The 27,685-nt window shown below is 41.1% G+C and overlaps 2 protein-coding genes across 2 annotated transcripts in view; one reads left to right on the top strand and one right to left on the bottom strand.

The window, feature by feature from the left end:
• The window catches only part of TTC39A (tetratricopeptide repeat domain 39A), a 67,597-nt gene extending 45,512 nt beyond the window's left edge, over positions 1 to 22,085 (top strand). Inside the window, exons 9-18 of the mRNA XM_073357750.1 lie at positions 3,093 to 3,201; positions 4,262 to 4,329; positions 4,419 to 4,478; positions 6,182 to 6,343; positions 7,790 to 7,881; positions 9,568 to 9,688; positions 12,059 to 12,170; positions 14,394 to 14,508; positions 17,114 to 17,230; positions 21,534 to 22,085. Of these exons, the coding sequence (XP_073213851.1) occupies positions 3,093 to 3,201; positions 4,262 to 4,329; positions 4,419 to 4,478; positions 6,182 to 6,343; positions 7,790 to 7,881; positions 9,568 to 9,688; positions 12,059 to 12,170; positions 14,394 to 14,508; positions 17,114 to 17,230; positions 21,534 to 21,654 (1,077 nt within the window). The 3' untranslated portion in view covers positions 21,655 to 22,085. The remainder of the gene's footprint in view (positions 1 to 3,092; positions 3,202 to 4,261; positions 4,330 to 4,418; positions 4,479 to 6,181; positions 6,344 to 7,789; positions 7,882 to 9,567; positions 9,689 to 12,058; positions 12,171 to 14,393; positions 14,509 to 17,113; positions 17,231 to 21,533) is intronic.
• Positions 22,086 to 23,359: 1,274 nt separating this feature from the next.
• Positions 23,360 to 27,685, bottom strand: part of RNF11 (ring finger protein 11) — a 44,651-nt gene continuing 40,325 nt past the window's right edge. Inside the window, exons 4-5 of the transcript XR_012160491.1 lie at positions 27,311 to 27,384; positions 23,360 to 25,014 (exon numbers count right to left, since the gene is read on the bottom strand). The gene's annotated coding sequence lies outside the window, so the exon portion shown is untranslated. The remainder of the gene's footprint in view (positions 25,015 to 27,310; positions 27,385 to 27,685) is intronic.

Raw genomic sequence — 27,685 nt, forward strand, 5'->3', positions numbered from 1 at the left:
TTGACCAAAGTTCAAGGGGGGTGTGCCTCGACAGTAACACTGTAATCTGAAAAGATCTTGCGGTGCTTAAGGTTGTGAGCCGTAAGCCCAGATCTGAGAGAAGCATTGCTACTTGCATTTGCAATCACATTTACCATGGCAGGTTTCCAAAGCTCAGCAAGAGGAAGTTGCCCCTTGGAGTACAGACATGACATTTCAAGGTGAGAGAAATAGAAAGGAGGACAGGAGATGGTAGGAGGGGAGAGGGAACAGGCATGTGTAACTCACGGCATCACAGTCAAGAGGGAAGGAGTTTTGAGTCCTGCTGTGTTTTGACTGTAAGATGATGATTATCTTATTATTTCTTAAATGCTGTCAGAATGCTTGGTGCTGGGCAAGACTCAGAGAAAGATGTGGCCTGTGCGTTGAGAAAATCACAGTCCTATCTGAGAGCATAAATCAGAGGCATAATGCACTGGGACACTTGGGGATAATGTTTCACTCTTAGTGTGGAGGGCTGCTTGTTTACTGTAGGTTACTAATACTGCATTTATAGACATTCCTACCCAAAGCTGCATTAGAGCAACCTTGTATCACTCCCCTGATGCAAAGATGCCCTGAAGCCAGTGGATCTGGCCCCCAGAGAATTCCCCTTTGTAGTGGCATCCTCAGGTGGTACAGATCAGCCAGTATGTCCTCCACCCCACTCCCTCCAATTGGGTTTCTTGTGTATGAAGGTATGCCTGGGGCTCCTTTACATCCTGGGCTGCCCTTCAGGGCAATTGGCAGCTGGTCTAACTTAGAGCAGCTCTTAGTCTGAACCATTATAAAGTTTTAAATTAATCCTCTGTGTCTTAAATGCAGATTGGCAATGGATCAAATGGCAGAATTATTGACATAGAAGGCAGGAAATTAGACTGATGGGGTCAACTTGGAAGTGGGAGGATATTTGTGCCAAATCAGTTGTGCTGAGTATCAATTTTTACATATGTCTTAATTTGTAATTGTTACCATTCCCCCCTTAGAAATCCTCTTATCTGGCATTTTCCGCTCTTCTGCAAACACTAAGCCAAAGTTAACTCCAAAGTGATTTTGCATAACACATTCAAGTGCTCTGTCTGCTTTGTGCCCAATTTAATTAATCAATTATGTAGATAAGCTAACGGTAATATCCATCCTCTTTGATAAGCTTGTGGTGACATGGCCAAGTCATGAGACAAGAAAGGCAACTCTGTGTTTTGCTTTCTTTGTAAAGACCCTCCATTAAAAAAAATGTGATTAAAAAGTTGTTGTGTGAAGCTTTGTTGTAGCCATGTTGGTCCCAGGATCTGACACACACAAGGCAGGTGAGATAATACCTTGTATTGGATCAGATTCTGCTGGGGGAAGGGACAAGTTTTCAAGCTACACAGAGCTCTTCTTTAGGTCACCAGTTGTTCAAATAGTTTCACTTCAGGGAAGCGGACGCAGTTTAGTTAAACTCCCAGCTGAAATAGGAATAAGCCATTCTGAGGCTTCTGAATGCTGCCTTTGTTCTCCCCACAGTGCATGGTCTTAGTTTTCTCTTTTATTTTGCTGACTTGGCCGGGAATCAATAGGGTATTGAATGTTGTATGCACCACATAACATAGGGACATAACATTTGCCATGTTGTCCTGTGTTTAATGTGTTATTTAGCTATTTGGGGAATATGATTAAACAGATCCTATATTTAAAACCCATCTATTGCCTGGGCAGCTGTGTATATTGCACAGTAGCAACATTCCCTAAGATGGATCTTGTTTGGGAACACATTCTCACCATTTCTGGGTTGGTGGCTGTCAGGTCGTAGTTGTGATGTGCTGCTTCTCCTGCAGGGGGTAGTGTGAGTGTGCACAACATCAGTAATAACATGCTCTCTTAGTGGGTATGATCTGGTCTCCCTCAGTGCCTGACCTGACTCAGTGAGAATAGACAAGATTTTTACTGACAATTTATGGAGTTACTTCTTTAGCTCAAGTGGTAGCGACTTGTGCTTTTGGTACTGAAGACCCCTTGGATGTACACAGTGCCTTTCTATAAGCAACCTAGGTCCACTAGATATCCATTCTTCACGAACCCTCTGTTGGTTTTTTACATTGGATCTTAAACAGGCAAGAAGTGGTTTGCAAGAAATAATGCAAGAGTTAATTTGGAAGAAGTTTTTTTGCAACATGCCTGGATCTGTCATTTCCTGATATTGCTGTTGTAGGCAAGTGCTCCAAGAGTAATTTTAAAATACTTGTCTCTCTCTCTCTCTCTCTCTCCCCCCTACCAGCTCGCATACTTTATTATCATTAAGTAAGGATGTCCCCCAGTGTCTCTGAGATATAGATGTATTATGGTACTCAGATACCACAGTGACAATGGGCATTATATAAAAACCTGAATAGAACAGAACAGAGTCACTCCTGTAGTACAGATGAACAAACCTGAGGCACAGGGAGACTAAATGAAGGTCAAGTAGCAAGTTACTCTGAGGACTTAGTCTCCAGTATGCCAGTGTTCCTGTCCTCCATTCTAAAGCGTTAACTTATATTATGTTGTGTTAATAGAGTCATATAATTTAAGGCCCAAAGGGACCATTAGATCATCTAGTCTGACCTCCTGCATATCATATAGGTCATGAAATTTTACCCCATTCACCTATACTGAGTCCAATAACTTGTGTTTGGCAAAATCATATATATTACATTGACAGTAACTATTCGTGTCACCACTGTGTGATGTGCCTAGATACATTACATGGTGGTAACATCTGCCAGTTGCCTAGGTACTGCAGAATTCTGTGTATTTTATTTTTCAGAAATGACGTTAGCTCTATTGGATGATACTCATGACTCGTAAGCACTATTGCGCTCTCCCCTGATAATTGTCCAGTTATCCCTGAGTCACTGCTCTGCCACATGATATTTTGCAAGTGTGTTCTCCTCTAATAACTACATAAACAATTTGTGTCACTGCTGTAGATATACAGTGCAGTCCATGTGTTTGAGCTACCAGAATAGCTACACGTGATACTACAGAAGTGAAAAGCAAAATAGCACTGTAATTGCTTTACAAGACTTTGTCTTCCTTCTCTGATTTTTGCACAGGAGTATGGTCTGTTGCAGCTTCAAGAGGGAGCATTGATGTACAGCTTTAGGTCGGTGCTGTGTACCATGCTGCTGCTGTGCTATCATACCTTCATGACCTTTGTGTTAGGTAGGATTATTCACAGTAACCCTATAATAGTCCTTTCACATGATCAGTTATTGCTGGGAAACAAGGGGAAGAAGTGGTTAAATTGCAAACCTGTTGATGAATTGTTCATTCAAACCTGGACTGGACGGAGTTGGATAATTCGTGGTGGTTGATTTTTGCAATAACTGTCATCACTGTGGAAAGGGCTTTGTTCTTCAAGATGGAGGCTTGTGTAGGACATTTGGGAGGGGGACCTGAGGGGAGAGTTGGGGTGTTGCCGTAAGAAGAGGTCACAAGAACAAGTTATACTTCCTGTGGTCTAGTGAGTTGTTTTGGAAGCGTTTGGGTTTTTTTGTTTAAGTCCTTGTAAAAAGATTTGCTAAATCCTGTTTTCATGTTAATTTGTCACCGCTGTCGTCTTGGGGTGACATATTTCCCATTAAAATGATACATTCACTCGTGGCCTACTCCTAAAGCACTCTTTGACAAAATCCCCTTGGGCTAGGCCTAGGCAAATATACTACCAGCTTTTAGAATAATTGCTAAATATACCTGAAAAATGTGTCATTGGATACCTCAACTCTGGTCTCATAGCCCTATGCAACTGCAAAAGCCATGCAGTGTGGCCCAGTAAAAACCTGGCCTAGTCCAGTGCCAGTCTTTATGGTTCTATGTTTTAAAAAGGTTGCCATGGCATTAGGAAATGGGGGATGCTCCCGTGGCCATTCAGAAGCCAAGCAATGGGCAGTCAGGATCAGATCCTGCCCACTTTCACTTTCCTTCTCTTTTTCTGTCTTGCACAGAATTGAGGATCCCAGGCAATGGGGAGGGAAGGAGGGAGCAATGTCACATGGAGATTTCTGCCAGCACAGAACTAGTTTGCCTTTACGGTGCCTCCATGTAAGCACAACTTCTTTGTGCCCTCTTCTGATCTGTCTGAAGTGCTGCAGGATGAGCGCCTACGTTTGGACCTAAATGCTACTGTATGGGAGAACTTATTTATTGGCCAGGTGATGATTACTCAAGGCTATTGTTTCCTATTCCTTTTCATCATTTGCATTGTTTTACTCAACTAATCTAGGGACAGGGAAAGGAAACGTTGAAGAGGCAGAAAAGCTACTCAAGCCTTACTTGGCTCGCTATCCAAAAGTAAGATGAATCCTAATTTAGTTTAGTGTTTGTCGCTAGAATGTATCAGTTGCATGAAAATTATTCATGGTTGCATTTGTTTATTACAGGGAGCCATATTCCTGTTTTTTGCGGGCAGGATAGAAACAATAAAAGGCAATATTGATACAGTAAGTAACCTTTTTCTCCTCGGAAAAGAACCTTCAAGAACAACGTTGCCCTATTGGTCATAAAGCCTGGCCAAGATTTAAAAAAATAGGAGCCTACGTTGGGCTTCTAACCATATTTAGACACTTCAGAGCCAATTATCCTAAACTGTGGGCAAGTCCACCTCCAGTGCTGAACCGTGTGGGTGGGATCCATCTGCAAACTTGCAGTGCATAAAAACAAAACAGAAATTTTATTCAGATGATTGCTCTGAATGGCTTGACCCACTGCTTTCAGTTAATTGAATTGAACAACATAAAATAACCATCTGTGATTTGTTTTAATCACTTGATTGGATCAAGGTTTAATCATTTTAATTTGAAAGGTCTACCTTGAAAATGCCCAACTTCAAGCGAAAACCCCTTTGAAATAATGACAGGTTTCAGAGTAGCAACCGTGTTAGTTTGTATTCACAAAAAGAAAAGACGTTCTTGTCAACTGCTGGAAATGGTCCACCTTGATTATCACTACAAAAAGTTTCTCCCCCTTCGCCCCCCCCCGCTCTCCCGCTGGTAATAGCTCACCTTAAGTGATCACTCTCATTACAGTGTGTATGGTAACACCCATTGTTTCATGTCCTCTATGTATATAAATCTCCCCACTGTATTTTCCACTGAATGCATCCAATGAAGTGAGCTGTAACTCACGAAAGCTTATGCTCAAATAAATTGGTTAGTCTCTAAGGTGCCACAAGTCCTCCTTTTCTTTGAAATAATGTTTTTGCAACAGCCCTTTAAAGTGTTGCTGGGCCTTCATGCTGATGTGCAATCAAGAACCCTCATGATTGCTGTCCCGAAAAGGGTGCCAGAAGTGTTGGCCCAGAATGGAGCGCTCCAGTCAAACAGTAGCTGATTATATGTACCCTGAACAATGCAATTCCTGATTCAATTAAACTCAGCAGAAATTCCACCAGCTACAGCTGAGTGCTAGTTGCAGAGCTGGTATCTAACTATGCGGCCACTTTGAGGCAGTGGCTCTGAAACCCGGGACAATTAAGCAAGTCTGTGTGTGCGAGTGATGAATGTGCTACGCTGTCTTGTGCTGTTCTTACTCCAGTTTGAGGGCGGTAACGCAGTTCTCCAATATTAATGCACTTTGTCTAACCCATCTTGAAGCCCACTGTGCCTTTAACACTCTGCAGCTATTTTCCTTTGCCTGCTCTTGGACTTCTCTCCCCGCAAACCAACTTGTCCTATTCTCTCCTCTTGCTGTTTTTTACATGTCTCAAATATTCTGGGGCAGGTCCTCAGCTGGTATATATTGCCACTGCTCTGCTGAGGTCACTGGAGCTTTGATATATACACCAGCTGAGGATCTGCCCCTCTGACTTTAATCTCCCTCACAACAAACACTCCTCTGGCTGCTCTACTGTTTGCCTACACTCAGCATTAGGTAATAAAATTAAGGTATAAGGAGGACTCTAGGTGGCAAACTTGATAATACAGGATGAGAGTATGAAGTCAAGGGTCTGATCCTGCTGCCTGATCCTAGGAAATGCTGAGCACTCTTAACTCCCATTAACTTAGAATTGAGGGCACTCCCCACCCAGGAGCAGCACTGGGTCCCAGTGCTGTTTCCTGAACGGACACATTCGACATGTATATTCTGTTAAACCTGTTTCTTTCTTACGATGATTATGGTTATGTTTGGCGTTTCCTTTGTGCAGGCGGTTCGCAGGTTTGAGGAGTGCTGTGAGGCTCAGCAGCACTGGAAGCAGTTTCATCACATGTGTTACTGGGAGCTAATGTGGTGCTTCACCTACAAGCGCCAGTGGAAGGTGGCCTATTTCTATGCGGACCTGCTAAGCAAAGAAAACAATTGGTCAAAGGTAAGCTGACGTGACAAGAAAACCAGTAATTAATGAAAGAGAGACTAAAGCTTGGGTGTTACATTTTAATTGGGTTGAGCCACATCCATCACAGGGTGAGGGCAGTAAAACAAAATCTGGCTTGCTCTGGCTCATGCGAACAGTGCATCGAGGGAGAGCAGTGCAGACATTCTAAACCTGTCCTGTAATCTGGGAATACAGCTAGATTTCAGAGCTGATTTTTAACTAAAGGGCAGTCAACTGGCAAGGGGCTTTGTCATGTGCTAATTGGCCATCCTGTGCAATTAGTGGTAGGTTCTTATTTCTTTTATTGCAGTTACATTAATGAACATGAGCTGTTTTGGTGATGAGAGTTAAACATGATGGTGCCTACTAGGTAATAACTGTAACCAGGGCAAATTCCTTGGTTTAAGGGACTACGCAGTCCCGCTTGTGAGCAGATCTGGCCCAACACATGTGAAATGGAAGGGGGTGTTGTCTCTATGACACTGACTATCTCCCTCCCTCCTCATTTACCCGAGCCCCATGACAGCAGCACCTCAGTTGGGTTCTTTGGTCAGCAGCTGATGGAACCAGGGCATTGGCCCTGTCCTAGCTCCTTCAGAAGTCAAGTGGCCAGGAGGTAGAGTTGGGGGCCAGCACAACTGCGCAGAGGGGCAGCCATCCATGCATAATGGCTTCTGTCTAAACCAATGTCAGGCTTGCCTTTGTCATGGATCTCTGGGGCTGAGAGGCCTTGTCTCTGCCTATTCTGCAGCCACCAAAACTTCTCCCACCAGAGGCAATAACGACCTGCAGCACTGCAAGCTGAAGCTTGCCAAAATGTCTGTTCTTTTGGCCCCTTCCTGGAGGTCACTATGCAGAACAGGGAAATCAGCCAATCACAGAACCAACCGTTGCATACTGCATGATTGTTGAAAACCCCATTCTGAGTGTAAATTCCATGTCCTAGGGTAATTGCTGTCCCCTGCTGTGATGGCCACTACAGCAGCACTCAGGAAGTAAAGAATTATTATACTCTACCTTCCCTTGGCATTCACTGTAACATCCTCCAGCACCCTGCACTTTTGACTGTGTATTACTCAGGAGTTCCTATGTGATTAATCACTCATTAGTTCTCTTTAAGAGGGAAGCTTCTTTTTTGTTGCACACACACAAGTATTCATAGAATGGAAATAAAAACTGGTACAAACCCAGCAAACTAAAAACAATAAAAGATACCATACATGTGCTCTTCTGTATTCTTTTGAAAGTACTGGGTCTTATGCACATATCTCAGTTGGAAAACAGACCTCCTCTTAAGTGTTTTGTAATATTGAGTTTACAAGGAAAAGCAACAGAGGTTTCCCTCCTTAACAGTACCATCATGTTGGCTTTTAAATCAGTGCTGCTGTGAATACAATTTACTGTACAGATGATGTTGATAGCATTTGCTCTTCACTGTAGGTAACCTATATTTACATGAAAGCTGCCTATCTCAGTATGTTTGGACCAGATGATCACAGACCCTTTGGGGATAATGAAGTTGAACTGTTTAGGTAAGATTTAGTAAGTCCCAACTAGGACACTATTCCATTCCTTACCTTTTCAAGTGACTTGCAACAATGAATGTAAATCAGGTTTTGGGAGTGGAGAGGAAAATTTACTGATTCTGTAGGGTTAATAAGATGCGGGGGGGGGGGGGGGGATGTGAGAGAGAGAGAGAGAAAATAAAATACAGTGTCAGATCCTCAAAATAATTCCCTATTAACTATACTAACATTGTTGGAAAGCTTTCAACAGCCCTTGAGTATATTTCAAATTCCCATTGGCCCAGAAATGCTTTGAATTAATATCACTTTCTATTTCATCATTGCTACAAGTGGCTGCTGCTATTGCATGCAACATTTTCCATGTTTTTTTCTAGTGTTCCCGGTAGTTAAAGTTGTCATGAGTTTTCTGAAAGCCTTGTACAGATTTCACTACAAGATGTGTCCTGATAAAAGGCTGTTGGAGACAGCCTCAATACAACTGTGAGCTTGGGGCTTGGCATCTGGTAGAACTATGGAAGGCCCAAGAGGGTGAGCCAGGGGGTGTGTATGCACATTATTGGAACTGTAACTTGAATTTGGGTCTGATGTTTAGGCTCAAAAAATTCCTGACTGCCGCATCAGTTTAATCAACTAGTTACAGTAAAATCCTCTTATAAAATGTAGTTTTATTTTTAAAACAGCTTTATTCTAAGAGATGATCTGTACCACTTACTGTATAAAAAGCTTTATGTGGTCGTCATGGGTCCACTCACTGCTAGGGGCGCTGCCTCCTGGCTGCTCTGAGGATTACCTCCTTCCAGGTGCTACAACCTTCTTTGGTGATCACTCTCACGGAGACCCCTCTTGCTCCAGCTTCCTCTTTGTGACTTGGCCCTCCAGCCAGCTCGCTATGGTCCTCCCCTTCCCGGGCACTGAAGTCTTTCAGGGCAAACGTTCCCAGGCAGTCTGCTTTCTTCTGGTTTGTGAAACTTCCCCAGTGGCTGGTAGAGGAACCCAGGCTTACCTTCTATTCTGGGTTCCAGCTCAGTGACCCTCTGATCTGCAGCCAAAGTCTGCAGTATCCTATACTTTGCTGCTTTTCCCCTGAGCTTTTCCTATCTTTCTGTCTCTCCCCTCCCCACTGCCTCAGGTTTGCCAGCCTAAACTCCCTCCTCCCAGGGAATAACTGTAGACTACACTCCATAGTCCCAAACAAGCCTCCCTTCACCCAGGGGGTCACTGCAGACTACTTCCCTGTAGCTGCTTTCTCCTCTCCATCCTGGGCTTTATACAGGCCACTCCTGTTCCTCTCCAGCTGACTCTCATCTAATTAATCCCTGCCCCCCCGGGTGGTCCTCCAGGTGCAACAGAATTGGCCCACCTAGCCACCTTAACCCCTTCAGGCCTTCTGTAGGATGGATACCCTTCACAGGTCCAGAAAAACATAAATTAGTTACTGCAGATTTCCTCTTACCCAGATGGCAGTTTGAACATTGAGAAAATACGGATACCCTGAGTAGTTTCAAAGTTCATTACAAGAAAGATTTCACTGGATGTGATATTCCTCAGGAGATTATTTTGTTTGGTCTTTATAAGTCAATACCTCTCAATGAATCAGTCTCTGAAATTTATTTTGTTTTGGTTTTGGTTTGTGTGGATTTTTCCAGATATTCAGAGGAGCAAAAATGACTTTAACCTTTTTTACTCTTCCAGGACTGTGCCCAGTCTGAAATTGAAAATTGCAGGAAAGTCACTGCCTACAGAGAAGTTTGCCATTCGGAAATCTCGGCGATACCTTCCCTCAAACCCTGTTCCTTTGCCTGTGCCTGCTTTGGTAAGCTGGAAAGATGACTATTCCCCCTATATTTTTCAGTAATTCACAATATAGAGACAAAAATTAGATACTTAGAATGGTATATGTTGAACCCCCCTCCAAGAGCCTGAAATGTTCCCAGGACCTAATCTCGCAAATGCGAGGAATGGTGTAAAACTGGGGCATGTGCTACACTCTGGGAAATGAAGCCAGATGTGTCACACCTGAATATGCTGCATGTGCAACTCACTATTTCACTTTTTAGACTACAACACACTCCACAGCTTTTCAGTGTTCATGCTCCGGTAGACTTTGCTTTTGGTGCCCATGTTTCAAAGTCTCATCCAGTGGGCCAGCAGAAGGAAGCATTCCAGGTACAGCTGGGGAGAACATTAGGCAGGAAACAGGCAAAAACTGGTGAAACTAGATACTTTTGAGTCTAGCCAACATGAACGTTGAAGCTCCGTTTGAAAGATTAGTAGCTATGCTCTAGGGTACGTAATGGCTAGGAGGACAAAATTCAGCCACTTCTTTGAAGCTGGACTAGACAACTGCTGTGTATGCGGGACATCCATCCCTAGAGTACTGGCTGATCCCCCAGGGCCAAATAAGAATAACTGCTCTGAAGTCCCATTGGTGGAGCGCATTAGGAGAGGGCCACCTCTGCACTCATGTGAAAGCCCATCCCTGGAGAATGGTGAGAGAATAGCAGAGGATCTGGGTTCTGTAGGTTTGCTAAGTGTGGTTTACATCAGAGCCTTAACTCTGGGTTCATTATTTTTGAGCGTGCCACTGATGTTCACAACTGGATAATTTTCTAACCAATTCAGGTGTTTTGTCTAGTTGTATGCTGTCTGTCAGGTCAGGCCCTTCCTTTAAGAGTCTTGGCTAGTATGTATCTTAAAGACAACTCAAAGGATCATTATGCTCTTTTTGGTGAGTCAGTACATCTCCTCTTACAGTTTTTCCCTTCACTCATGAGTGCCTGACCTGACAGAGTGTATATTTATAGCTAGTACTCTTCTCTCAGTCCACTGGCTGTAAAGTGTGATAGCATGGTTTGTTTCAAAATTCAGTCTCTGTTGCAACTGTACATCAACTCAGCATGCATAATCCTTTAAGGACCAGTTTCAACAAGATCCAAGGATTTAGGTGGAGGCCAATAATGGGGTCATCTCTGATGAAAATTACTTTGCATCCCCATCCAATAGGTTTCCATAAGCCATTGGAAGCCAGAAATACCCTGAGTTTCACTAGGGCTGGTCTTATGTGATGGTTGGTGCAACAGGTTTCTCTAGCAAGTCTTCGTGCTAAGTATTCTGTTTCCATTTGCTGTAATTGCACTTTCAAGGCACCAGGTGTCACTCTCTAATAGTTAAAGACTAGGGGATTGATGGAATTGGGGTTCAGGTAACAAGCAATTTATAACAGAATCTTAACGGAATGGCTATACTTTCTAGGACTTTTCATTTGGGTGGGAAGGAACTTGCTTATTGGAATCAGGTCCTAACTCACAGATTTAGCCCAGGAAGTTTTTATTTAAACTATGGAAAAATGCAGTTTGGGGTATTTTTATAACCACTCAAGCAACTGAGTCTTCACTAGAGATAAATAAGCACAGCACTGTCGTCTCAACCACTAAAAAACAGCCCAGCTATAGCAACCGTGCCTTTGCACGCGGCGCTACTCGTCAGCCCTAGAATAAAATTAATGCATACAGGAATTTTAGAAATAAGAAACATTTAAGTTACAAAATAGACCTTTTAGGAACAGGTAAAGAAAGGTTTTAAGAAGTCTCCGTAATAATTCTGTCTTTAACTCTTCTTCTAAAAGTCCCAGGTATGATGGTGCTTGTCGTGATAGGTACTTCTCATTAGCATTTAGAATAGAGCTTAGGCTCATTTCCTGTAGGCCAGTAAACTGCCCCCATGGAAAAGCCCTACGGAATGAATAGGGATGAAACCAATAGGGCTGGCTCTATAGAATTTATTCTAAAAACCTTATATCATTTAGTAGACAATGATATACTGAGCCATCCAGTCCTCCAGTCTCTCTCTCAGCTTCACAGCTGCCTCCTATATTACAGGGTTGGTGTTCTACTCAAGTGATCTGTATTGGCAAAGGGAAGGGGTGGACTAGATGCCTTAATAGGACTTCAGAGTGGTAGCGTGTTAGTTTGTATCAGCAAAAACAATGAAGACTCCTCGTTATTTTTGCTAAGAGGACTTAGACGTCCTTGCTTTCAACAATGAGTTACAGTGAAGCCATAACAGCAGTATCCGTACCTAGGAAGGAATTCATAACTTCTGCCCTTGATGAAATAATCTAAATAATTAGCTACCTACATCTCTCCATCGCCACATTAATTAAACGTGTCCTGGCCACCCCTAGGAAATGATGTATATCTGGAATGGCTATGCTGTGATTGGAAAACGTCCTGATTTAACAGAAGGCATGTTGCAGACATTAACTGAGGCAGAAGCAGCACTAGAAAGAAGCCCAGGTAAGCACTGATCTGATTTAAGCAGGTGCTTTACAGTAGTATATGTACTTGAAGATAGTCTGGTTGTCTGTGAATAAAAAAAGTTTTCCAGATAGTAAAACAAGTTAATACAGTCACAAGAGTGAGCTGGATTATGTCACCATGTGTTGTTAATACAAATAGGAATAACCTTTCTCTACTAATGCATTAACTTGTAATATGGCATAAGAGACTTGTCACTTACAGGATGCGTCTTAGGAACTGTCCACAAATATGTATTGAAAGACCATTTCTTTTACAAAGTACATATTTAAATGTAAGGGTCAAATTTATCATTTGCATTGACTTCAATTACACTATGGGTGACAGGCCACGAACTGCACATGCTTCGCTATATGCAGGTACTGTCTTATTTCAGTTCTAAAGAACACAGTGGAGGAGACAAGCACCAAGCTGATTTATAGAAAGCACCATCATCTACTAACCACACAAGCTGGAGGGTTGACTGATATCTCTGTGTTAACTATTTGCTATAAAACACTTGCACTTAAATGAACTGTACAAAAAACTGGAGCAGAAGAAGGGAATGGTACAAAATTAGGCCAGACTCTTATACCATGCCCGGTTTCAGTGTGTTAACTAGACAGGCATGGCAGAATAGAATTGCTGTTTTTTCTCTCCATCCTTTATTTTTTGGTCTCCCCAATCCAGCAGGGGTTCCCCTGGCCTGCATAGCTGCTCTTCTGCAATTCCCACTATACTACTATTCTCCAGCCAGCGGGCAAGTTAAATTCTCTGAAGAACGCTGTTAATGTTGTTCTTGGTTGTCCAGCAGGTGTCATTCAGCTACTTAGTAATGCTCATCATTAGTATCACCCTAGGCCCAGAGACCTGAGAGGTATCTTCCCAGCTCATTTGGTCACAGAATGACATTGTCATCAGCTGGTGGCTTGTGTCCTTCAGTGAACATGTAGCAAAACTAGTAATTCAGCCTGAAACATTGAAAACGGAACTTTTAAGTCAGTCTCAGAGGCATATAGTTGCTTGACACATCAGGCAAGTTTGTCCCCTTGTTAACTCTGGAAAAAGGGTGGGTGGGGGGGGACCTTTTAGCTGAAGGGAAGGGAGTCTGATGGAATGGTCGGAAAAGGGGTTTTGCTGTTTGTCACCCACTCTGCTACTTTGTCATGGGTCAGCATGTACCAGTTTGCAAAGCATTCATATGTCCGTGCAGTTTGCGGAGGCTCATCGATGATTGTAAAGTGTCTTGAGGACACTGGCTGAAAAGTGCTGTATAGTTTAAATGAAAAGTCTATCCTAAAAGCAGATTTTTTTCTCTCTAATTCCTTTAGGAGTTACAATTAGCCGTAATATGTTTTACAAAAGTGTGATTTTTCGAGTTGACAATGTCCATTTAAATAGCAATTTACGGAAGGAGACCAAGTTAGACTGAAATCCCTGGGGCAAGGCTCTAACACTATAAAGGCCTAATCCAGCAAACATGGATGTGACTGATGTTAGATGCTGTAAGAAGTCTGTTGAAGTTAGTAGAAGTATTCATGAGAATAAAATTCTCACGTGCAGAAGTATTTCCAGGATTGGGCCCTTATTGACTAGTCTCTACAACGGGCATAGCAGTGGCAGGATACATTATAAGTTTTAAAAAGTGCAGACATGTAAATGTGTTCACAGAACAGATGGCCAGTGGGGAGTGCTGATATACATTTGATTTATCTTACTGGAAGAAAAAAAATGGTGCAGGCTCGAACCCATGTAACTGCACATAGCTAGCCTGGAACAAGGTGATCCCGTCCTCCTTTCCCCATGGGAAGCAACTTTGCTTTTTAAACAGCTACTTGTGCATCTTCTCTTAAGCAGGGCCCCTATTAGGTCATGTATGCAGACCCTCGTGCCTGCGTTGAAATAACGGATAGCTACATGCCAGGAATGTCCATGAGGATGCAAAGGTTCTAGTGCATCTCTGATGGCAGATCAGGGCCTTACACCATAAGCGCCAAAGGGCAGCAGCTATCTCACAGGGAGTGTATAGAATCCAGCCAGTCTGAATGGGGCACTAGTGCCATACACATAAAAAACCAATGCTATGAAAATCTTAACTGTTGCAAAGAGGTTCTGAAAATGTGCCCGCTAAGTATTTTTGGAACAGCTATTTTTAATTTTTTTTTTAAGGGACCAAGTTATTTCAAAATGCAAAACTGATAAAACCGTTACTTTATCTTGCAGCTACAGAATTACTAGCAGATGACCAATGTTTGGTAAAGCTGTTAAAGGGTTTATGTCTGAAGCACTTGGGCAAGATTTCTGAGGCAGAAGATCATTTCACTTACATCCATTTAAAGTAAGTTTCCATATTTAACACACAGGAGAACTCAAGAAATGCTGAGTGTAAGTAGCACTGTCAAGCAATCAAGTCCTTGAAGTAGAGCTTCTCTCTAAAATATCTGTGTAACAGTGGCACCATTTTACTCAGCAAATCTACAATCCATGTGTATACAGAGAGTTATATCTGCTGACTTTAGGGACCAAAGTGACATACTTCTTTAGGGACATACTTCTTTCTACTTCTGCTAGCTCTGCAGAGTCAACACAACTAAGAGTGCGAGCTGGATTCTGTTATTTCTTGTGTACTATCAACAGAATTGTTCCCTGATTAAAATGACAAGAAACCTATTGAAGGAGATGAGGATGCGCAGGTGTTGCACAGGGCATACTTTTTGGTCTGCACAGGATTGGTGGATGATGTATGAAAAGAACTCAGCTTAACTTGACGAGCACAGGTTGAACTTGAAAAGCTGGAAGTTAGAAAAAACTTACGTGTAAAAGAGCATGTTTGATACAGAACTATTGAAATGCAGTAAATGTGCTGCCCCCCCCCCACACACACACAGCCCCATTTTTATTCATTTGTCAAAGGAGAACTGTATTTTAATTCAGCTGAGTAAGACCTAGGACTGTTTGGGGGTTTCTGTGAGAGGAATTTTAAAAGAACAGTTGAGGAGGACCGGCGTTAATTGTACCATTCTAAAGTATTTGTGATGTTATAGTTAAGATTCTCTTAACTCTTCTATTAGAAACCTTTATTTTTTAGTGTATGTAACTTTAGAACCAAAATGATTCCTAGGCTGGCTGTTGCTCTGTTACATCCCAATCCTGGAATTTGTTCTGTGTGCTGATATCCCACACCCTATGGAAGCTCTGCGTAGCTGGAGACAGCTATGTCCATGGAAAAGGTTTCAGGATTGGGACTTTAATCTCAATATTCCTCAGTCAAGGCACCGTAAAATTGGGTAGAAAAACCTCATTATGAATTAGATACTAAGTGAAGCTTTCCCGGGTAATTAAATTACACCCTCAAATTGCTTCTCTGTTCACTAAGGCCCCATTTACATTAAGGACATTAGCACTGATGGAACGATATTAATTTAGTTACATTGGTATAGATGCTTGCATGCTGCCCTGGCACAGCTTAACCTGGTAACATACCGAAGTGGCTATGTTGACGTAATTACAATGGTGCACATTTTCTTAACATACATAGGGCCTAAAAATTTGGCTTTACATATTCAGAAGTGAGTTTTGTTTTTGTTTCCATAGAGCACTGGACCCATTGTGTACCTTCCAAACAAAACAAATCCATGCCTTTTGCCTTTATAAAAATAGTTACATTCTAAACCCAAGTTTAATAATCTTCACTGGGGGAGGGGGAAGAGTGTGTTCTACTGTGTCATAGCTAACGCATGATAAAATCCTAGTGAAGACAAGGCAGTTTGTAGTTTTCACATGTTAGCAGGTTGAGTTAAATGTTAGGCTCCCTGGTAGGGTTTAACGCAACCTGTTAACGCCATGTGAAAAACCTACAAACTGCCTTGTCTTCACTAGGATTTTACCTTGAGTTAGCTAACTTGAGTTACGAATGCAGCTTTTTTTTCTCAGTGAAGACGAGTCTAAAGGGAGTCTGCAGAGAGCTGGAGAAGTATCTTGGAGAAGTGTGAACTGCTCCATTCATTTTATTAACTCAGATGCCCAGTGATGATGATTTAATACCAACATTGTTAACTATTTCATTCCTCATGTAAGAGAGGAGGGAGAGTCACAGACTCCACAATTTAGGCCATGTCTACACTAGTGAGTTTACAGCGGCACAGCTGTACAGATGCAGCTCTGCCGCTCTAAGATTACTCCTGCAGCTGCTGTATCCCAGTGGGAGAGAGCTCCTCCACTGACATAATTAAACCACCTCCAACAAGCAGCATTAGCTACGTCGGTGGGAGAGCGTCTCCTGCCGACATAGTGCTGTCCACACCCATGCTTCTGTCGGTGTCACTTATGTGCTTAAAGGGGTGTTTTTCGCACTCCTGAATGACGTAAGTTATACTGTCAAAAGTGCGAGAGTAGACGTAGCCTTACTCTGAGTAACTTCTCACTTTGGTGCCACAAGTTGGTGACATTTAGAAGCTAGTATCACTTACAGTTTCCCCCGCCCACTCATAAAGTAGCCAAGCCCAAGGAACCTATCAGAGCCTGTGTGTATACTGAAGCCCAATCAAATGGGAGCTAAGCTCAAAGAATCAGTTTGCAGAACAATCCTATTTGAAATAACTGCACGATCTACAGTGAATGGCATCTCATTTTGGCAATGCAAGCGGGTGGTGCTTGGAGCACTGCTACCTTTTGTTATTGCCTCCGCCATCCTCCATCCCCCTTAAACTTGTAAACACGGTAAATAACAAGCTGCAAAAGATGGTCATGTATTGTCATGCAAATGTATAGAGCACTTACTGAATAACCTAGAGATAGTCTAGGTTAGACTACCTGAAGAGTAAGCATCAGTGAAGAGATGGACTGTCCCCTCCTAACCCTAACTGAGCTCCTATTTGTTTGTAGCTAGAATGAGAGAAAATTGCAGCATGAAAACCTTGTAACTGTTTCTCCTTCTCTTGCAGTGAGAGGAAGATAAAGTATGACCATTATTTAATCCCAAATGCCCTGCTTGAACTTGCTGTACTATACATGGACCATGGTAGAAGAGAAGAAGGAGTAAAGTTACTGGAAAGAGCAAAGTAAGACTACCAAATGCCTGCTCAGGTCTCTATCTGGTCAATTTGATTAAGGCATTTTACTGAAACGTAGGGGGCAAGGCGGAGACCATTGACTAATGCAGTGGATACTTTTTTTGTTAGTATTATGGTAGTACCAACCACGACCAGGACCCCCGTTGTGGTAGACACTGTCCAAACACACAGTAAGAGACCATCCCATCTGAAAGATCTTATGGTTTAAACAAAGGCTGGGGTAGGCATTGAGGCACAGAAAGGTGAAGTCACTTCCCAAAGGTCACCCAGCAGGTTGCGGACAGAGTTGGGAATAGAACCCTGATGTATTATTTACTGGGCTATGCTGTTCCTCAATGCACCAAACCATGTATTTTACTTTCAGGAAAACTCCTGCTTTAAACTGATTTGATTCAATACTTAAAGATTTTAACTTGACTATCAGGATTTCCCACTAGAAATCATTCCTAAATAACAAAGTAACTGCCTCTTCAGGCTATTTAGCTTTGCATGGAGGATACATTTGGTGGAGTCAAGAATCCGTGGTATGTCAGAAATGCAATTACTGAAATTGCTGGCCAGCAATGATCTTTTCTTCTACTTCATTTAAGTGCATGTAGTAAAAATGATTTTCAGGTTGTATTTAGCTTCTTCATTTGCATTACTTTAAGTGTATCTGAAAAATAGCAGGAACGATTCACTTTGCCAAACTACTGTTTGAACATTACTAATTTTTTATTAATTAGATTTATCAAGAACATCTTGGCTTGATAGTGTACTTGCCTCATAACAGACTTACCATTCTGTGTCTGCACCGTTCTCAGCTTTATATTGGGCCAGAATTTCTTCCTGAAAAAAATAGTATTGTACACTATAGACCATGCTGTGTAAACATTTCCTAAGTAATCCACTAGATACTCTTGTGGGTTAGGTAGGTGTTATCCCACTTTACTGATGAGGATGAGTGGGGAAGTAGCCTGGCCAAGCTTACACGGAGCCAGGATTTAAAAACAGGAGATCCTGACTTCTCCCCCCAGTGCCTCTGATCCCAGACTACACAGTCTCTCAAATAACACATTTAGAATAACAAAAACTTCATTCCACACAAAGCTAGTTGAAAGTGAACACCATCAAAACACTTCGCAGCCCCCCAAAGGACCTCCCCTACTTCCTTTGAAAAACTGTGCACTTAAAAATAGTCTGGAAATGAAGAGTTAAGGAATCCAGACACTTCCTCACTCTGTCTAATGCTTCCTCACTTACTGCAGTGCTCTGCCACTTCAGGGTCCATGCTCCCCCAACGCACACCTCTAGGCTGGAGTCAGCAGCTAGGGCAGGACAGCCTGGAATCAGTAGCAGCTTAGTTTATATTTAGAAAAGTTTACAAATTATTTAAGACATTGTTCTTTGTGTAGGCAAAGGGGAGAACAAGTTTAAAGAGAAATATTGAATCCTGCCACTTTTTGAAGCACAGAACATTGTTCTGATTTGGCCTAATGTATGAAGAGTTAGTTCTGGGGCTTTCTTCAGCTGGGTCAAATAAACAAACAAACAAACAAAAAACAATAAGCAAAGGATAGCTTGCTTCAGCCAGGAGTGAGAGATAAACAGTTCTTAACTTAGACTCTTTGGTGAGCAGCATATTCCTGCAAGGGGCTCAGTTTCAATGCTGCTTTGCTCAGATATGGGCACTTACAATGGGAAGCTTGCTTCTACCTTGACTTTGGATCAGATATGGCTGCTCCATAATACTTGAGTAAATCCCCCAACTGCTGATCACCTGCTATCTAAAATAACTCCTTTATCCCAAAGATTTCTAAAATAACTCCGTCTCACATACAGTACTTACATGTAAAAAAAAAAACAAAAAAAAAACCTTTATCAAAAAGAACAGGAGTACTTGTGGCACCTTAGAGACTAACAAATTTATTTGAGCATAAGCTTTCATGGGCTACAGCTCACTTCATTGGAAAGCTGATGCTCAAATAAATTTGTTAGTCTCTAAGGTGCCACAAGTACTCCTTTTCTTTTTGCGAATACAGACTAACACGGCTGCTACTCTGAAACCTTTTGTTTATCAGTTCACGACACTGTTACCTTTTAGGAATGAGAAAATCATTATTACAGTAAGATCAATTCACTGTAAATATTTAACCACTGAAGATGTGTGGATTTTCTGAATGCCCAGATTAGAATTGCAAGTTTTTCCTTAACCACTAGCGGGAGAACTGGTTGTGTAAAGCGAATTCCTGATATGCAGACTCGTGTTCATAAATCCCTAGAGTGGAGAGGAGCGTATACTGTCTGTCATATGGTGCTTACTTCTGTGTGACCTACATATATATACTACTGCTGGTTTGAGTATCTTAGGTGTAGGATAGTGAGTGGGGTGAAATTATAAACATCGTTGGTTTGGATGTAAACAGAAGTTCTTGCATTTATATTGGCATATGCTACAAGCAATATTTTTAATCCACTGAGGAGAAAATGAGATTTGGAACATCTGGATAATGTAAAAAACTAGGAGCTGGAGATCAGCAAAGTCAGAGAGAGAACATAAACAGAAACTATCACAAACTACCCTCCAGCAACCTCCTTCTGTCAGCCTCTTGTGTCAGTTGTTACATTGTTAAGCTAAGCAGCAGAGTGATTTGATAGGTTTGGAGTTCAGAGCTTTCTGATAGAAACTGCCCATTTCTAGGTCCCATACTCCCATGAGTGATAGGACTGAATGAAGCTGAATTGAAATGCTTTTAAAAATAAACTGTTTAAGAGTTTTTAAATAATTAACATGCATCTGTAGTATAAAAATGACAACTCTCTTTAAATAAATTAAAATGGTCTGACACCTGCCAGAACATAAGTTCTCTGTTTCTCCTGTAAGAGTAAAGACGTTAATACCTACAAAAGAGGATCTGTGCTTTGTACCACTGTGGGCACTGTCTTTGGGCTTTAACTGACAGGGGAAATGGAAAAACTTCAATTCAGGTTGCCCTCACTGTTTAGAACATAATATTATGCTGTAGGGACAAATCCCCAGGCCAGCACAGGACATATGCGGAGGAGGCTAGAATCCTTTCTTTCCTGTCTCCCCTATGCTGTGGAGCTGCTCCATGAAGGCTATCCCAGCCCAACTCCCCCTCTCCCCCTCTTCCCCTAGCCCCAGATCAGCTGGCCCGCTCATCACCCTGTACACACTGCACTGATGCTCCTGCCAACAGGCTTGTCTCGGGACAGGGAGCTGGATTTGCTCCCTTTATCGTTTTTGTGTGTCTTAAAACATTTCTGTTCAACTGTAGCCTCATCTTGGTTCACCTTTTCTGTGGCATGTTTTACAAAGTGTTTTTTTTTTTTAAAGGTCATTAAGTAATAACATAGTTGGACTGGTCTTCAGCTTTCTGCCTTCTGTGCTTTGGCTGGGGCCACGTACCTTTGTAGCACTTCAATTGTACAATGGTTTGATTTGCTCTTGTGGTTTCGTATCAGAGAATGACATGTTGTTTCTACTCTGAGTAGCTTCCATGCCAAGAGATCTCCAGCATCCGTTTGTTTCTTCTGGATGGTTCAGCTCTCTCTTGTGTAGCCTTTTGTTTGTTTACTAAATTATTATTTTGTAAATTCAGCAAATAAGTTGGAGATAAGAATTTGAAGTGCCCAGAAGAAACTGTAGCATGGAAAACAAGTGCACACAATCACCACTCCTTCCATGGTTTACATGTCAAAATTTAGGCACTTAAAAAAGTCCTGTCCCTGCATTATGCTACATTTTTAAAACTAAAAGAATTTTTTAATCAAATTTTCATCCTTTCTCTCTTACCTGTGAACAGTGCACTCACTTTCACATTCTGTTGTTCCTGGACTCACGTGGCTGCAGTAAAATGGTTAAGTACCTGTCCGCACCCCACACTGACTATTATTATTAAAATTAAGGGTGAGGTGGGGGGAATCCCATGAAGATGACTAATCATAAAGTTCAGTCAACCAGATAAAAAAAAATTAAATCTAATTTCTGGGAATAGATTAAGTTGACATCATGGATATTTAATATGGACAGAGCATTCTCAAGGAGTGGAACAGATTCAGTTTCTTATTAAGCTGTATTTTCCCTGGTAGGTGCCAGACACTAGAACTACAAATAAAAGAACAAAGAGCTGCATTTTTCTGCCAAGCACATATGGCCTTATATTTTAGAGACCGCAACAAAGGAAACTGAAGAAAGGCTTTTTGCTGTCTGTAATTGTTTTGTGTAGTAAAAATAACTAGAAAATATTTAATGATATGATGCTCAGAATGGATCTGTTTTTTGTTTTAGACAAAATTACAAGAATTACTCCATGGAAACAAGAACACATTTCAGAATTCAAGCTGCCTTGCACCAAGCCAAATCTGTCTCAGAAAATGGAGTACATTCTGGAGCTTCAGCAGTGTCTTAACCATTTCTTCTTTGGTGTCTTTGTATGCAAACTCTGAAACATTATCACCCTTCTCTGTTAAATCAGTGGGAGAGACCAGAACATGTAAAATATTACATGGGATACGTAAAAGATTTTGAATCTAGGGTGACAGTCTGGCAAAAAACAAAACAATCTCTTCTCTCTCCCCCGCCCCCCTCCCCAACCCCTTTACAAAGTATTTCTTTTTCCAAATGTGGCTTGTAATTTATCTTTGTAATTAATTTTTAATTTGTGTATATTATTAAATTTACATATTTGCTAGGCTATGAAATGGGATAACCAAACAAGAAGGCTTATTGGTTTTGATCCGACCTGGTTATGAATGAAAGAAACACTTTTTCCTATCTCTGAGTTTAGTTTGGGTGAGAGAAAATTCAGTCTTCCAGATTAAGTCAGAAGCTTTTGAATCTCAGGCATTTCATTATTCGTACAAAGATCTTCTTATCAGGTTTTCTCTTCAATAATATTCTAGCAGCTGAAACAAACTTGCTAGTAAAGACATTAAGAAGTTTCTCTCGATTATGGAAATGTCTTAAAAATTTTTTTAGTCTGTATTCTATCATGTTTTGAGGCTGGATAATTTACAGTATAGCCAGGATTTTAGAAAAAAGCAAATGATGAATACAGTGGAAGAATGGATCATTTATCCTCCTTAGGCTAAATTAAAAATGACCAGAGGGTCTTGGGAACCAAGCCCATCAGCGCTTACCAGAACAAACGTGACTTGAAGTTTATATTGTATGTAAAGCAGAAGTCCTTGAAGGCCATTTAAGAAATGCACTACTATTCCACTATTTGTTCAGGTGTACAAAATTAATTTGATAGTAAACTTTTCCTGGAAATCATGGTTCATGTAGCTGCCATTTTCATGTTTAAAAAGATTCTTTAGACACGTTTTCCATAGTAAAAGGTTTGGGCTGAAGCAACTCCTGTGTGTAGATCTCCTTCTTGCCACAAGAGGGAGCAATGCATCAATAGTCTCATTGCCCCCCTCTGCCTTCATTCTCCATAGATGCAAATCTGAGAGGAAGGTGCTCTATAGAGATTTCAGAGCACCTCAAACTGGCAATGTCTGCTGTAGAACGCTAGATTTCTGCACAAAAGTCCAGTTTGGAGTTAACACAGCTTTAAGTTGTATTTACTACCCTCTGGGCTCCTTCAGCAACTCTGCTCTCAGTGTATGGAGTAAGAGGAGAGAGAGCCATTTTTGCAGACAGGCTCCTGCCTGCACTGTGAGGGAGTCCCTTCTTGCATGCCAGGCTCCACGTTGATGGAAGGCCCTGTGAACTCCACAGCTCCACCCCCCAAAGAGGATGTTCTGTAGGAAGCTCTATAAAAGTGAACCTCAAAGAAGAATGGTCCTACCTCTCTGACCCCCTCCTGCAGGATTTTTCCCTGCAGGAGAAGGGAAATCAGGCAGTTTATAATTTGCCTTTTCTTCCCCTAGAGAAGAAATGAAATTGTTTCCCAATGCAAATTAATAGGTCAGGGCACAGACCCATCCCTTTCCACCATGCTGATTGGTTAAGAATGTTCAACTCATACCCTTAAAAACAAATACAAAGAAATCCTTTGCAAAAGTCTTCCATTATTAAAACCATAGGCAAGAATGTCTTTTCTAGAGAGGTTTCAGAGTAGCAGCCATGTTAGTCTGTATCCGGAAAAAGAAAAGGAGTACTTGTGGCACCTTAGAGACTAACAAATTTATTTGAGCATAGGATTTCGTGAGCTACAGCTCACTTCATTGGATGCATTCAGTGGAAAATACAGTGGGGAGATTTATATACACAGAGAACATGAAACAATGGGTGTTACCATATACACTGTAACGAGAGTGATCAGGTAAGGTGAGCTATTACCAACAGGAGAGCTTGGGGAGGGGGGTGACCTTTTGTAGTGATAATCAAGGTGGGCCATTTCCAGCAGTTGACAAGAATGTCTGAGGAACAGCGGGGGGGAAAGGGAGGGAAATAAACATGGGGAAATAGTTTTACTTTGTGTAATGACCCATCCACTCCCAATCTTTATTCAAGCCTAAGTTAATTGTATCCAGTTTGCAAATTAATTCCAATTCAGCAGTCTCTCGTTGGAGTCTGGACCAGTCCACACAAGAGATCTACTTCCTGGACACTACGGTGCTCATAAGCGATGGTCACATAAACACCACGCTATACTGGAAACCTACTGATCGCCATGCCTACCTACATGCCTCCAGCTTTCATCCGGACCACACCACATGATCCATTGTCTACAGCCAAGCTCCGTGATACAACCGCATTTGCTCCCACCCCTCAGACAGAGACAAACATCTACAAGATCTCTATCTATTTTCTTTTTTCTAGAGAAAGGGCTTTCCCAGTTCCACATACTCACTTATACACTACACTTTGGTGGAAGGTTTCAGGGTTGTAGCCGTGTTAAGTCTGTATTAGCAAAAAGAACGAGGAGTACTTGTGGCACCTAGGTTCTTTTTACTACACTTTGGGGCAGCTGTACTATCTACATATTATGTATCAGTAGTTATGAGAAAAAGCACAGATTCAGCACTGCCACGTGTTTGTACATAATCAAAAGATTCTTGTCCTGCTTTAAACATACAGCTCTTCTACTTCCAGTTGCTTATTACTTTTCAAATGTGTAGACATATGCTGAACAAGAAATGCCATGAAAATCATCATCCCTATGCTGTGCAGAAAAGCAAACAATCCTCTGCAGTCCAGCTAAAAGTCCATCTCTCAGGAGTCCTGCAGTACAGTTTCTTAACATTTTGCTACCTTGCAGCACAAGGAGTAGTCCACTTAAGATGCAAGTGTTAGCTATGGATCACCGGGAAGATGTAGTGGGAAAAACAATGTAGTTTCACCCATTTTCTCTCTCACCCATTATCCAAGGGATGGGGAGGGAAACATTTCTGTAATATATGATCAACTTTCCTAATGCTTTGGCGAGATGATAGTATAAATGAACCTGGCTCTCTTCTAGTCTGTGTTAATAGAAATACCTCCTTCTGTTAGAGAATGAATGAAAGAGTGATGTATGTTTTGAAGGTATAAATATTTTAAATAAATCTTTAACTTTTGGAAATACTGTGCTTCTAGAATGGCTTTAAAACAAAAAAAGCAGAAACAAAACGAAAAATAGCCTCACACAAATCTCTTGTCTTCAACGGATGTTCAGTAAATCACTGTTGCTCTAAGATTTATGAACAGAAAGAGAGCTAAAAGAAATCTGCAGTCCATTTTGGTAACATTTTTCAGGGATTTCCTTCTCCACTCAGCAATATTTCTGCAGGATTGGGATAATTCCATTATATTCTGTTCCGCAGCTTACTAGCTAGCACTGTAAGACAAAATGATTATTCAAAACTATGTATTTTGGTAAATTTCACTGCATTCATGGTTACTGGCCCTTGTTTTACAGGGAAAGCACAAAACAAGGTAAGTCCAACAGCAGTCTGTATATTTTTAGTTAATTTCCTTTGGACAGTGGCTACCCTACATTAGTTAACAGTAGCAAATGTCTCCGGTCTTTGGATTAAAAAAAAAAAAGTCTCTACCCAACATTTTTTTGGTATTGTCACTACTTGCAGCTGCTTTTTTAAAAAACCAACCTAACTATATGCCTTTGGCATAGCCTTTTGTGTGACTGCAGTCTCATGACATGGCCACTCTCTAGCCACCCTAGGTGAGATATTTATTGGCCGCATCTAGTACAATGAGCACTAGTGAAGCATTTGATGATTGCCACCCACACATACATGACGCTGCTAGCACTATTGACTTTGACGATGGAAAGTGCTATTCTACATGTCTAGGCTAGAGTTGGATGAAAACCATGGAGCTCTATGAACTTCCCCTGTTTATTTTTTTACTGTAAAGTAAAGTTATGTGGAATACAGCACAATTTTTGGGAAGACATACTTCCACACTCTGGAATTTCTATTCTATGTGATTATATTAAAATAAATTTAACAATTACCACTTAATTCCAGTTATTATAATTCTACCAAAATATGAGTCATACCTTAAAATTGACTTTTTCCTCCAACTCAATAAGACCTGCTTTTTTAATTACAGAGAAACAGGGAAACAGAGCAACCACACAGTTACACTGTATCTTTGTCTCTTCATAACTTTAGAGATAAGTTTGGAATATGACAAAACTACTGGAAACAGTGGAAAAACCCTGAGGGATGTTGCCAGTATCCTTCTGTAGAGAAGATGAGACTGAGCATATTGTGAAAGTTCTATTTCAAACACCACAGTGTTGACTGAGATATTACTGCCTAGAATGATTGCTAAATATCTATTAAACTTCTGCAAAAGCAAGCTGTTGAAGCTACAGACCTATGCATTTTAGCTTATCATTTCTTATTTGTAGTGAGAGGACTTTCGCTGTTGCATAGAAAACCTGAAGTGTTCAGTTGGTTAGATTTTAGCACTATAAAAATGTGTGTGGATACATATGCTCATACATTTTGCATTTCTGAGCCAACACCATTTCATGGACTGGATAAAAAGGAAATGCAAAAAGCGTAAGGGACTTGACCATTGGCTTGTGTGATCAAGAGGGAATCAAAAGTACTCAGGTCTCCCCACTCTCAGCTCAAACATCCAGGCTGTAAGTTGAACAATTCAGAAAGGAAACCATACATTTAAAATAGCAACTGCACATGGCAAAGATCCTCCTCTCCCACAGGAAAAACCCACACAAATTGTCTATGGACGAGCAAATCTAGGATTGCTTTGTGGAGCTCCTCCCACAAGTTGGGATTTTCAATCAAAGGCTACAGGACATACCCCCACATCTGGTGGATTGCTGGGATCCACAGGAAGCTAGAGCCATCCGTGTCTTTTCCCAAAGGGGATCCTGGCTCCTTGGCAGTATGGATCTATTAAACTTGCACTGTCTTAATGATTTATAATTTTGAACTTCCTTCTAAACCAGAAATCATAATAAACCATTTTAATGTAATTAAGCGCCTTCCCAGTACAACAGGATTGCCTGATATAACAATTATCTTTAAAGTTATCATCAATCTCCTATATTTGCAGATAATGAAGCAATGTATTTTCTAAATTTCTACGGTTTTTCTCTGTGGCTTATGCTTGTCCGCTCTAAGCCTGTATGCAAAGTTGAAGTCATCAGAAATTTGCTGCCAGTGTGCAAATCCAGCTATTTCTTCTACATAAATCAAAAGTATACTTTAAAAGAAAATGTTTACATTAATCCCTTTATCAAAAAGCATAAACTAAGCATTTCATCTGCAGAAAGTCAAAGGCCCCACTTTCTGATCCTGGAATAGGATTTAACAGCGGACAGCTTGTTAAGAATGATTAGCACACAACCATATCCACAATTTCCCCCCAAAACTAAAATTCTGTGTAAAAGGAATTTAATCTTTTAAAACAAATATTTATTCTGGCTATTAAATCCAGGACTGTTCTATGGATGTCTTAACAGTTATAGATTTTATAAGAAACATTCTCATGTGTTAGCTTTCTCTGACATTCAACTGCTTGTTGAAGAGAAATCTCTTCAAGGAATGAATCTAATGCACACATACGGTTGTATGCATGTATTAGTGATAGCCATGTGATCAAAAGTGCATGTTAAATACAGTTTATCACCTAACCTGCACTCTGTCCACTACTCCATCTTCACCAGGACTTAATGTAACATTCAAAGCCTCTCAGCCGTTTCAAACATCTGCCATTAAAAAAAGAAAAAAACCATCACTGACATGTTTAAGGTCTGATATCTCGTAATCCCTTGGGCTAGAAATTTGTGCTTTACATCACTAGAAAAGGGGCTTGTCATCTTTCCAAAGGGACAGTTGCTCCTAATCCAGAAAGGTTGAAAGATATTGGTACCTTAAAATCATAATTGTATGTATTAAAAAATTTTAACATTTAGAATTATCTAACTTCTCTTCCCTCAGAGGCCTACATAGCTGTGCTAACAGTACTAAGGGAGCTGGCTTTATAGGTGAAAGGATTAAAACAATACC

The sequence above is a fragment of the Lepidochelys kempii genome, chromosome 8, assembly GCF_965140265.1.
Source record: "Lepidochelys kempii isolate rLepKem1 chromosome 8, rLepKem1.hap2, whole genome shotgun sequence".
NCBI classification, from domain to species: Eukaryota; Metazoa; Chordata; order Testudines; family Cheloniidae; genus Lepidochelys; species Lepidochelys kempii.